Source organism: Carassius carassius, chromosome 38 (assembly GCF_963082965.1).
Source record: "Carassius carassius chromosome 38, fCarCar2.1, whole genome shotgun sequence".
Taxonomy (NCBI): Eukaryota; Metazoa; Chordata; class Actinopteri; order Cypriniformes; family Cyprinidae; genus Carassius; species Carassius carassius.
Genome location: NC_081792.1, coordinates 14,173,611 through 14,186,909, shown reverse-complemented (window position 1 = coordinate 14,186,909; position 13,299 = coordinate 14,173,611). Strand labels below are relative to the sequence as shown.

At 38.4% G+C, this 13,299-nt stretch overlaps 1 protein-coding gene across 1 annotated transcript in view; it reads right to left on the bottom strand.

Moving 5' to 3' along the window:
• The window catches only part of LOC132119389 (inactive N-acetylated-alpha-linked acidic dipeptidase-like protein 2), a 306,226-nt gene that overhangs the window by 145,564 nt on the left and 147,363 nt on the right, over positions 1-13,299 (bottom strand). Inside the window, exons 3-4 of the mRNA XM_059529291.1 lie at positions 13,026-13,287; positions 2,302-2,421 (exon numbers count right to left, since the gene is read on the bottom strand). Coding sequence (XP_059385274.1) covers positions 2,302-2,421; positions 13,026-13,287 — 382 coding nt within the window. The remainder of the gene's footprint in view (positions 1-2,301; positions 2,422-13,025; positions 13,288-13,299) is intronic.

The following is a 13,299-nucleotide window of genomic DNA, read 5'->3' as shown; positions in this document are numbered from 1 at the left end:
CTCGTACACCTGCGCTTCGATGAAGCAGCCATCGTTAGTAGTGCCGACGCAGCGTCACACAGGAGGCTTTAGATGGCAACACCGCTTTTGCCGCCGTCCAGCAGAGGGCGGACAAAGGTGCGTCGCTATCGCCTGTTCCACCGGCGGAAGAGAGTGGTAGTTCCTGTTTTTAGCATCATCAGTGTGGAGAATGCTAGTGAGACAGACGAACGAGTTCGTGCTGAATATGGAGCGTTCCAAGCCTTCGCCACCTCTTCGTGAAGCTCAGGAAGAAATGAGGCGGGCTTTGAGAAGTACGCTCATCCGAAAGGGAAATACCATCCAGCCGGGAACGAGAGGGGGGGGCGCTGGTGCAAACCACTCGCGGCCGAGACACATCGCGGCCAACACGAGCATTCGCCCCGGCTCCTTCTCGATGTCAGCTCGTCTGCTGGGCTTCTGAGCAGAAGGCGCGAGATCCTCGGAGCTCGCCCAGCCATCACTGCCCGAAGCCAGCAGAGAGCGCGTGTCCTCTTCCCCCGACGCGGCCCTGAGATCGACTTCCTCGGACGACGCGCCGGCAAACAGCGGGCGCTGCCCACCGGGAAGCGATGCAGGGGGGGGGCGGTGAAGCAGGGCGAACCGGCGAGCTCGGTTGAGCTGAAGACGGTTCCGGAATCCGCTGGAAGCGATGCTTTTACGGCGCCTCAGCGCAGCGGAGAATGCAGGCTCAGAGAAAAAGGCCAGGCGAGTCCTCAGAGTCACCATGGCAACAGCTCGCAGTGGGGGCATCCGCCGTCAGCGAGCGAGCGCTGCATGATCTTCACCCAGGCAGGAGACACAGATGACGTACCGGTCTCCCTCGCTGAGTGGGGCTCTGACGAGCCGCAGGAAGACATCTTAAAAAAGACGCGAGCTCTTTTACGAGTGTGTGTCGCAGGGCGAACACACACACACACATAAAGAACAGCTTGTATATAACAGGATTGAAAGGATATAGGCGCCGGATAGCGCAGCAGGAACGGCAATGGAAGGCGGCGATGCCAGCAGCTTCAGAATGGCTCGTCCTGCTGATGTGCTTTCTCAGACGGCGCTTGCTTCCTCCGTGATCCAGCGATGCGTGAGCTTCGCTGAAGAGATGAAAAATCAGGTGAGTCAGCCTTTTCGAGCTCCTTTTATAGGTTGGGCCACACCCGTTTCGGCGGGAAGTGGCAAGAAGGGCGCGAAGCGCCCTTATTGGTCTGATGTTGCATCAGCCTGCGCTCGATAGGCTGTGCAGTTGCCGCAGAACAAGCCAATGAGCGAACGAGCCGTCTCGCCTATGGCTGTGTACTGCTGCAAATGCGCTTTACAAAAATACAAAATTAAGGATAATTTTTTGCTTCAGTATTTCGTGAAAAGAGACTTTTCCCGTAGCGTCTTAGCTAAGACGCAGTACGAGAGAGCTCTCGTAAGAGAACAGGATGAAATTCAAATCTGTATTCAAATCTGGCACATACTGTATGCAACAACATAGCACAATGTTCAGTAGTGTGTGTGCACTCAACAACAAATAAGCACATAAAGTCAGTTAAGAAATAAAACTGTACACTACCCACATTGGTTCTTGCATGCATAATCAACACAGTATGAAAAAGAGTGAGAACTGAGAACAAGTCACATTTACAATACCTACTTTGAGAACCCCTGCTTGAATGCACAGTAATCATGTATCAAGTTTGAAAATGATTCAAACATTGAATTGAGAACATGATACACAAGGACAAAAAAAACAAACAGGTGTCTTTCTTCAAGAAAGCTAATTATAGGGTATCACCTGTGCTTCATCCACTAATAAATATAAATTGCAATGAGCCCTATTACTCTAATGACACAAACACCTGTTTAGAAATAATTATCTTGGTGTGGGTTTTCAGAAATGGTTTACATTGTAAAAGATATTACTTGAGCTGTACCATAATTGTTTACACATTAATCACATATAACAATTTCCCCAAACAGCTGCCGGTGATTTAATTATAAGAAATAACTTGCTTAAATACCTGTCATGATTAAATGCAACTTTAATGATCATGGTTATTTTTTGGTTTAATGAGACCAAGTCAATCTAATTTAGTCATTAATGAGTGACTAGCATCTCCTTAAAGGGATTATATGCAGCCACTTACAATGATCCAAAATTAATGTCAGACAGACAGATAGACATACAGACAGATAGATAGATAGATAGATAGATAGATAGATAGATAGATAGATAGATAGATAGATAGATAGATAGATAGATAGATAGATAGATAGATAGATAGATCTATAACAACATACCTTATAAAGCAAAGGAAATTGTCCAAGTTTCAGCAGTGCTATTTTATTGGTCACATTTGCACTAGCTTGGACTCGTCTTAAATCCTCTGGGCTCCCATATTGAACGTCCACCACCTCTGCCTGAAAAAAGTTAAATAATAATAAAAATAATAATATATATATATATTCATTCATTTATTTACACACAAACACGTTTTTTAAACAATGGTTCAGGGTAGACTCTGACCTCTCTTGCTGTGTGTGAGGAATAACAAGCCTCTGATTTGTAATGTTACTCACCCCATAAATTTAGTTGTCACATTCATTACTGCTAGCAAAGCATGAGTGAAAATAAAGTGAATATCTCAGGCTGTGTATAATGGGGGACAAGTATTAGCCATCATACCATAAATCACACACCGACCCAGCATAGATGTCACAGCTCTGAAAGAATACAAGGCAGATTCATGGCAGCTACAGGCCACGACATCCTTCTTGTCATTTAGTCTGCACTATTAAACAAAAACCAGGTTTGTGAGTTTAAGAAAAGCAAGTACCTCTGACTGACGAGGGGTTATGAGGTGGTGTCAAACTAAATGCTGTTTAAGGCCCAGAAACACAAAGTGGAAATGCATTACTTGAGTTAGATTCATTTTTCATTAGGCCTGGGGGAAAATGAAGCATGATTCTGGGCAGGAGAGTATACATAGTCGGTCTCCCAAAACCACAAGACCATTGAAAGATGTGATTTATCACTAATGTCTGCATTTGCATTAGAAGAGTGTTCCGTCTAACCCCAAAGAAGAGGCAGAAAATTGGGAATGGATTAGATTTACACTGAGAGGCTGTCATTAAGGTAATGAAATTAACGAGGGCACACATTGCCTAGAACAAATCACTTTTCTAGACAAGAGACAGCTCCTGTCATGAGTCATCTCACCCCCAGCGACTTGAAGCAACTAGAGGAAAATAACAATTGTTATCACATCTACATCTACGTGAAAGAAATACCCACCCCATAATTAAACATTATTTTGAAGAGAATGTTAAATACTACCCCAATCGCACGGCAGAATTAGAGGCCAGACTGCGAGAGTGACGATGTGTCTTCTGTGAATAAAAATTTGGCAATTCTTTAATGCTCAATTCATTTTTCATTTTCCAAGAGGCCGTAAGGCATCATTACAGTGAGAACCTCTTACAATTTCAAAGGAATTTAATATGCCCTCGTTGTGTCCATCTGATTGAACTTTTGGTAAATATCCATGTAAAATTACAATTTGAACTATGTTAACACACTGGCTTTGCCGAGGTGTTGCAGAAACGTTTCATCATTTCACCAGTTTCCTTTTTATATAAAGCAATCAATGTTAAATGAATACAAATGACCACTTCCAACAGTATAGATCATGTATCAAAGGAAAACCTCAGAACAAGGCGTTTCATGAAGCGCATACAGAGCAGGGATTTTTTCTCTCTCTTTCCCTACACTCCATCATACATCAGCTACAAGATCAAATCCTCAGCTCAAATGTTCTAAAACAATGATCCATCTTGAAAGATAGGTGAAAAAATATCAAATTCTTTCTCAAAAAGGGCTTAATGAAAGAAGGGTTTGCGGGTGTCCATCAACCATTATTTGAACCCAAAAGGTTTTTGTGAAAAAAAAAAAAGTTTCAGTTTCAGTTCAATGTCAGTTTCAACCAAAGCTAAAGACAAGATGCTAAAGTATGTCCATTGCTCATTAACCTGTTTTAACAATATTTAAATAAAAAATAAATATTAATGTACAAGTATATGACTCATCAGTAATTATTATTTCAATGCAGTGTTTCTCATCCAAAGAGCCTGGGGCCCACTAGGGGGCCTCAATATGACTAAATATGATTTCAAATAAGACAAAAGAATTACATTAAGGCTAAAACATGATATTTCTTATTTTACCCCACTAAAACTTTTTCCCCCTTTTTCTCTTTAAAAAAATGCAAAAAGCTTCATTTTAAAATTTTAATTTCTAGATCAGGAAAACCCATGTAAAATAATTTTAAAACTTCATGCCATACCAAGACACATAACAACTGTGGTTGATTGATATTAATTGTTTAAAATGCTTTCAAAACTTCAGAAATCCTGCATTTTAATTTACAGAATCTAGGGTTGTTGGGCCATAAAATATTATTGTGTGCAAAGGGGTAGTCAAAAAGGTTAAGAACCAACATTTTAACAGCATTGCATTATAAGCATTAAAAGGAAGAAAAAAAACACTTTAATATGAAACTTTTTAATATAGGTCAATGTTTAAAATGCAATACTAAGTTTTATACAAATTGTATAAAATTTATTTTTGGTTTGAATAAAGTAGAAGACACACATATATTAAACACATACATTAAAATAAAATAAAATAAAATAAACTTTCATTCTTACTACTTGACCTCCCTTACTTCTCAGAGAAATTATATTCAACAACTGTCCAGCACCTGCACCTGATCATCACTAATATGATGTGGAGAGAAATAGCCAGGGAGTACGGTGATTTTAACTCATCAAAACTAATTACCCTTGGTTTTCTGCAGGTAAACAAATTACCTGCTGATTTCTGTGTTTTGAAATGAGCAAAATGCTGGGGACAAAGTGACTTTTATTGATTCCCTGAATAATTGATAATGCATTTCTTTGTTGATTGAGCTTTGGTTTAAAAAAGGGCATTCTTTGTTTGTAAAAGTTATCATTTTCAACATCAATTGATTAAATATTATCTCTTTCTATACTTATTGAATCTGTAAATATCTTTGCTAATGGACAAAACAATAGTTTTAGTTAAGAAAAAAAGAACCGTGCATTAGCAGAAATTATACACACATCCCTGGTAATATTGTGCATAAATTGTCAGTGCATGTTATTCCAAGTAAATAAAATAAAATAATGGTATTATATATATATATATATATATATATATATATATATATATATATATATATATATATATATATATATATTTATTTATTTTTAATTATACTCAATTTACTCATTGAAAAAATGTTTTAAATCTATAACAACACAGTCTTAAAATAAGGTTTTGATTATACATATTTTTCGGTACTTCATTATTACTTTATAATTGGCATAATTAGCTGCTATGCCAGTCAAGCCTGCCTGTGAGATTCATGAACAAATGTCTGTGGATACATGACTGTGGTAATTCTGTACATCTCCATATTTTCAGTGGAAAAGATGGTGAATTTTTTAGCCCAGTTGTGGAGCTGGGAGTTGGTAAAAGTACATAATGTGAAATGCCAAGTGACCCATGAGCGGCTCAAGATAGCTGGATAATTCTCTAACGCCTCGGCAAGAGCGTTTCATCCATCAAGCCAGTCATATTTGTTTAGACATTGCAAATGCAGTTTAATTTACATCAGAGCCTTGAGTATGTGCAATGTTGTGATGGATGGCTTTGACCTCCCTTGTAGAGGGTGACAGGAAAGACCGACTGCAACTCAGAGAACTTTTTACTGAAGCTTATCCCAGCATGTTAGATACAGCGTGTCTGTCTTGAAACGGATAATGGCAATGCATCTTCCTTCGACATTTCCTTTTCCCTTTAGAGACAGGAAGCATAACCTCAAATTTGATTGACTGAGTGGCATGTATTCTTCTGATGGAAAAGCTGAATTTTCAGCATCATTACTGCAGTCTTCAGTGTAACATGATTTTCAGAAATCTTTCTAATAGGCTGATTTTCTGCTCAAGAAATACTTTTTAATAGGGATGCTAAAATGCTTAATATAATATTGAACCACTCGGTACGTCTTATATGGTTCAATATGTGCTTGTGAATTGCATTTTGTTCTGGTTTGTTTTAAAGGGGTCATATAATGCGACTAAAATTTCCCCTTTCTCTTTGGAGTGACAGAAAATATGGGTGCATGAAGAAGATCAGTAAAGTAGCAAAGACTAATGTCTCGAATCCAAAGAGATATTCTATAAAAAGTTACGAATCAACCACACCCTCCTAAAATGGATCATTTAAACAGGCCCCCACATGTCTATGTCACAATGTGTGAAGATCTGCATAACGTCGCCCAAATGCATGGGCGTCAGTTTGGTTTGAAATGTGACAGACATGGGACAGAGACGCATTCAGAAGTGCATTTTCAGAAGTGCTGGGTACAATGATGCATTTTTTTTTTCTCTTTCGTGCAGGTCATGTTTTGAAAGACGTCCTGTATCTTATTAATGTAAATAAATAAAAATGTATACAAAAATGTGATGATGTCCGACTCGTTTTATGAAGAAGAAAGCCGTACAAAGCATTAGACATATGATATATGACCCACTAATCTGCTTCATATCATTATATAAGTACCATGTTGACAATATGACATGGCCATGACGTGGTTTAATGTACCTAAACAATGATTACCAAATTTCTCTTTCATGTTGCTTTGTTATAACCACTGAAAACGGGGAAAAAATCTAACCCAAAATCGGGCCTCGCTCTACATTATCCCGCTTATTACATGGCTACCCACCAAATAAATCAATAATTTGACACAAAATATTGATTTAAAAATGAGTTTATTGATTTAAACACGATTGTATTGCTTCCGCTAAAGAAAATAGTTCCGTCTCTACGATTAGAATCCTGCCGCGTCCATAGCAACGCTCTGTTTTTCATGGCAACGGTGTTATTATCAAGAAATAACAGACTTCATTCTACAGTGGAATTCAACCAAGCCATGTAATAATTTTATTTAATTCCCAGTACAATTTACCATATCTACACACAACACAACTTAAGCACTACAAATTTTATCAAGATTGAAAAAGCAAAAATACGTGTAGCACAGATGAACACTATTTATTGACTATCACACCATGATCTGACTGCTCTCAATTCACAACAACATGCATCCATCCAATCTACATCAGGCATTTTGACTAAAACTTGATCCATTCCTCATTATCATCATCATCATCATCATCATCATCACAACTATTCCAGAATTCAGCAATAGATTCAAGCAATAATTAAACAAGATACTGACTACTCAACAATCATCTCCCCCAATACTTGCTGTATGAACGCAAACCGTAACTAGCTAATTAAGTTGGTGGCTAAGGAAGTCTAACGTAACATTAATTGCAAGAGAAGAATTAAAACAGCCGATCCCTTGTGTGCAAATGGACAAGACCTAGCCATAATACCAGCAAATCTTAATAAACATAAGTTATCGCGTCTTACCTTTGTGTCAATGGTCTGCAGACCCATGCTGTGTGTACAACAACATCCATTTGTTCTACAGGTTATCACTTTGATATGTTATAGTCCATGGCACAAGGATGCAACCTTGATATATAGTATGAAGGCTAAATGACTTGCTCGTCTATGATACCTTCGCCAGAAATTCTGGCCAATCCCAGCAAAGACTAGGTAGCCTCGTTCCCGCTCGTTCACTGTCCATTCCAAACTGTCAACTCATTTTAAAAACATTCTTTAAAAAAAAGAAGCGCGATAGTCATATAGAGAAAATAATGTTACAGTTGTTGCAGTTTTAATGAACAGAAAAGCGTGTAGCCAGCTCAGCAGCAGAACGGCTATATTGAACTCGAGGTTTTCAAAAAAAAAAAAAAGTGGTGGGTACAAAATGACTCATGACGAAATCGACGCCTATGCCCAAATGTTCATGCAAAGAAAGAAGGCGTAACCTTTATTCTCACTGTGGTGGCAGCTGCCATGTTGTGTAGATGCTGTGTGTTTCGTTGAGAAGGTGAAACTACTTTGTTTGGCCTTCAAAAAGAGGACACAACTATAAATCAGTGGTAAAGTTGTATTAACAACACTGTTCCAGAACAGTTCAACCCAAATATTCAGATGTGTGCAGTGCAATTTACGGAGGATGAGAACTGTTTCTGTGAGAGTAGCCTATAATGGCGGTGTCGGTTTCTATAAAATGGGGCAATTCCAGCTTTGCAAGGAAAGTCTACAGCTTCTGACTCACAGTCTGTAAGTATTCATATTTTTTTCATATGTAAAAGACTTGCCACTGATGATTCAAACGTGAATTTTGAGCTGTGTAGAGTAGCACTTGTTCGTTGTTTCTCTGATAACAAATGCAGACATGGTTTTATGTTTACGCAGCATGATCCGCAATGCAACACGTAAACACAAAGTATAAGTCATTATAATCAGTAATTATGTTCCCACTGGATGCAAAAAAATGGCTAGTTTATAATGGGTTTTATTGTTTTCGTCTCGTCACACCGGGACACAGCATCACAGTATGGTAAGGGGCGTAACATTTCTGTCACGCGCTTAAGGTATTTGCCCAATCACAATGCACTGGATAGCTGGCCTATCAGGGCTTTTTAGAACAATGAGCTTTGTAAAAATCTATGCGTTTCAGAAAGGAAATTTGAAATTTGAAGAAGACATATGATAAACCATATTTTTCCTCCAGGAGCTGAAGCTAAACTCTGCAGGATGGTGGCCCTCCAGGACCGGAGTTGCCTATCCCTGATCTAGGGCCTTTTAAAATCTGTATTTTTTTTTTTAACAAATTAAGGTTTTTTTCTGTTTTAATTTTTCTGGATTCTGTTTTTTTTTTTTTTTTTTTTTTTTACATTTTTCTCGACTCCTTTTTAATGGTTAAATACAATTTTATTAATCAACAAAGTTTAACAAAAATTACATGTTTAGGGCCCTATTAAATGTTTTATTTTTTTCTTCACCACCTTTATTGTTTCCTAATTCTGAGTTTTAGCATGTGTAATTATTTAAATGCATAGAAACAACTTAATTTATTCCTTTATTTATTTATTTTATTTTATTTTTTTCAACTAAAAAAACAACAGGCAGGCATGAAACGGTTGTATGATCGCCAGGTGGAACGTCGTGTTTTTGAGCCAGGAAACCACGTTCTTGTGTCAAGTCTTTTGCCATCTTCTCCTTTTGAGGCAAAATTTGAAGGCCCGTATGTGGTGAAGCGTAAACTGAGTGATGAAAATTATGAGATTTACACTCTGTCTCGGAGAAAGTAAACTCAATTATATCATGTGAATTTACTGAAAACTTATTATGAGAAGTCTAGTGCAGAAGTAAACCCTGTTTGTTCTGCTCTCCTTGCTGCTTCAGGTGCTGGAGCTGGGTTTTGCTCCGGGCAAATGGAGAATGAGGGTAAAGAACCAGATGATGGTATTTTACGTGGACGTTTAAATAATTCTGAGTCTCTGGAAAGGTTAAATGATGTTCTGGTCCACTTGTCTCCTTCGCAGGTAGCGGAGTTGAGTGCACTTTTGCGGAGTTTCCCTCGGTTGTTTGGAGATACGCTGCCTCATCAGATTGGGTTGAGCACGATATTGATGTGGGTAATGCTTCCCCTGTCAGACAGCGTTATTATCGTGTGTCACCAGAAAAACGAGATTTGATGGAAGCAGAGATTAAGTATATGCAAGAAAATGATATTGCAGTTTCTTCGTGTTCAGACTGGGCGTCTCCATGTCTATAAGTAGGAAAACCTGATGGGTCTGTAAGGTTTTGTACAGACTTTCGAAAGGTAAACACTGTGATAAAGCCTGATTGTTTTCCACTCCCTTGGGTGGACGATTGTGACCAGGTAGGCTCAGCTAGGTATGTAACTAAACTTGACCTGCTAAGAGGTTACTGGCAGGTGCCTTTGACTTGGCGAGCTCAAGAAATTTCTTCCTTCATTACTCCATCAGGTCTTTACTCCTACCGAGTAATGAGTTTTGGGCTTCGAAATGCTCCTGCCACCTTTCAACGCCTGATTAACTGTGTGGTATCAGGCCTTGAGGGGTGTGCTGTGTAATTAGATGATCTGGTTGTCTTCAGTGACAGTTGGGACTTGCACTTACAACGTCTGCATGCAGTTTTAATGCGCCTTTCGGAAGCTAGCTTGACTGTGAATTTAGCCAAGTGTGATTTTGCTCAGGCCACTGTGACATACTTGGGTAAAGTGGTCAGAAATGGTGAAGTTCGACCATTAAATGCAAAAGTTCAAGCTATTCAAGAATATTCTCCGCCTACTACCAAAAAAAGAGCTTATGCGTTTTTTGGGTTTAGTGGGTTATTATCGTTCCTTTTGCTGTAACTTTTTGTCAGTTGTTGAACCACTTACCGATCTTTTGAAAGCCATGGTCGTCATGCATATGGTCGTCAAATTGTGCGCTAGCTTTTGAAAATGTTAAGTCTCTATTGTGTTCGTCTTCTGTCCTTGCGGCTCCTTGCTTTGAAAGGTTCTTCTCTTTGTAGGTTGACGCAAGTCAGGTTGGAGCTGGAGTTGTTCTCCAACAGTCTGATGAACAGGGGGTTGTTCGGCCTGTCAGCTTCTTTTCATGCAAGTTCAACTCATACCAGCTAAATTATTCCGTGGGGTAAAAGGTGGCTCTAGCTTTGATTTGGGCGTTACAGCATTTTGACATCTATGTTGGCTCAAGTCAACTTGTTGTCATTTTCACAGACCACAACCCATTGACGTTTTTAAATTCTCTTCACTGTCCTAACCAAAGGCTGATACGTTGGTCTTTGTTTCTACAGGCTTACTGCCTTGATATTAAGCACATTAGAGGGTCTGAAAACGCTGTGGCAGACGCACTGTCACGTTCGTGAATGATGCTTAAATTGGTGTTAAAAAACGAAACAAAAAAAAGCACTATTTTGGCTCTGGTTGCTGTCCTTGGTACTTAATTTTTTTTTCCTGTATGGGGCTTATGCTTTTGTTTTAATTGTTTATGTTGTTTGTTTGCAGGGATTCTTAACAGATCCCTGTTCTAAGGGGAGGAGTGTGACGACCTGGGTCTTCATTGGGTTTTTTCCCAGTAGCAGACGGATTACTCCACCCCCCCGTAACCTGGTTGCATCCGTGACACCCGTGCCCAATTTCCCTTGCCTCTTTAAGAGAAGCAAGCTCGATGGCAGAGGGCGCGGGCGGCCAACTTGATTGCTTTTCGTTATTGTTTGATTATGTTTCTTTTTGCATACATCACGAGACCACAGCACATTACATTCTCACACATAGAATAGGACGACATTACTGACTACACTACAGTACATAGTTTTTGTATATTTATCTTATCTAAATAAAACGTTTCTTTACGAATTGGCTCTCTTATGTCGCGGTTTTTTGTTGCGTCCCCTTTTTGAGTAACGGAGTGTAACATAGCCTTATCAAATTTTTTTTTTTCAGAAATTCAGTTTTTCAGATTTTTCTTTTTCTGGTTATCAAATGAAGGCATAAAACATTAATTTCAATTATATTTTAATTATTGAAAATTAAGCAAACTTTATTATTAATATAATATCGTGTGATTATTCCTTATACAAATAATTTTTGTTTCTTTTTAGTAGTAGTAGTAGTAGGCTATGCACATTCTGCTGAACAATAGTAATACATTTCTGGCAAATACTTTAAATTGTCTTTAAATTAAACCAGACTTTTATTTTTACTCAAATCAAATGTTCATGAAGTCACTCTCAAAGCAGTTCTGGAGATGTTATTCATGTGTTTACCTGTATGTCCTCATTTAGTGAGACTGCAGATGCTGAAATCACTGCGAGCGTCACGCGTGCTTCTATATGTGTGTAATAAGCGAAACGTTCATTCATTAACACAGAAACACAGAACATGCAGGAGGATTCATATTTAAATCGACTTTTCCAGCTTAATATTAACAGATACTAATTAATATCGCAATTTGATTTAAGTGTGACAACCTATACTTTTGATTAATTCATAAAAATGTTGACAAATTCTGTGACATTCCACGTTAAACTCTAAGTTCAATTTTAATTACTGGATTATGTGATTCCGTCTGTGTTTTCCACATCGCGGAAATCATAGGGAACCCAATTATCAATGTTTAAAACTGATATTCTGCTTAATATTTTCATGGAAACTGTGGTACATTTTTATTTGATGAACAGAAAGTTCAAAAGAACAGACTCTTTTGTATTACAAGTGCACTATAAACATTAGAAATACCTTTAATGTAACTTTTGAAGAAATTAATACATCCTTGCTGAATTAAAGTTTTTAATTTTTTTCCAGGTAACCTACACATGCACTTTAAGTAGTAACATTCACATTTTCTTCAGGTCAAAAATGCCAGTTAATGTTACTCAATCAAGTTGACAAATTAGGTTGCACGGACAAAATTCATTTTATGAGTTAGATTTAGAAACAGAACCTTAAGGTAACAAATGCACATTACCACATTTTTGGCTTTGTTGGCATAATCTAAATCATTTAAGGGCATGTTTACACAATGGCAGGCGCAGTTCATTTGAACAAGTGAACGCTGCCATCCAAACCGTGGTGTGCACAAAAAAAGCAGTTGTTTCGGGTCCTTTACATATTTGGTAAGCTCTTCCTGTGTTGTAAACTGGTAAGAAGGATTTGACATAAATGTGACACAAAGCTGTCCAGTCAGGTTGTGACCATATTCATATACCTTTTGTTTTAAATCTTAGGTATGATGTTAAAAATGGCAGTGTGAATGCAAAGAGAATCAGGACTAAATATATCACTTTCTTTTTGGTCCATACCAAAAGAACCAGTATAAAATACCAGTATATTAATTAGCATATAAAGGGCAATGCACATTTTTAGGTTAACATTATCACATGTCATTGTTCTGGACTCATAGCTGATATTTCCAGTACAATTGTGAGTATAGTATTGGTCATCTGAGTATATACTTGAGTATAGTGATATAATGTAACTCACCACTAGATTTCCCACAGCCGAATAGGCTGCAAAGGCAAATGGTTCAGTCGGGGATGCAAACGGCTGGTCACACCTCATTCCGCTAGGCAGGTAACATTGGTTTCTGCTCGTATCGATGATCGTGCTGAGGTTGGGTCCGGGATAGCTCAGAAGAGCCATGTGATTGTTCACCTGGACATTTTTTAATCCCAGATTTTCCCACAGCTGAGCAATGTACCTGACCTTGGACTCTTCTGGGAGATCAGACAAGTTGTCAAATTCCCTGTATCGAAGT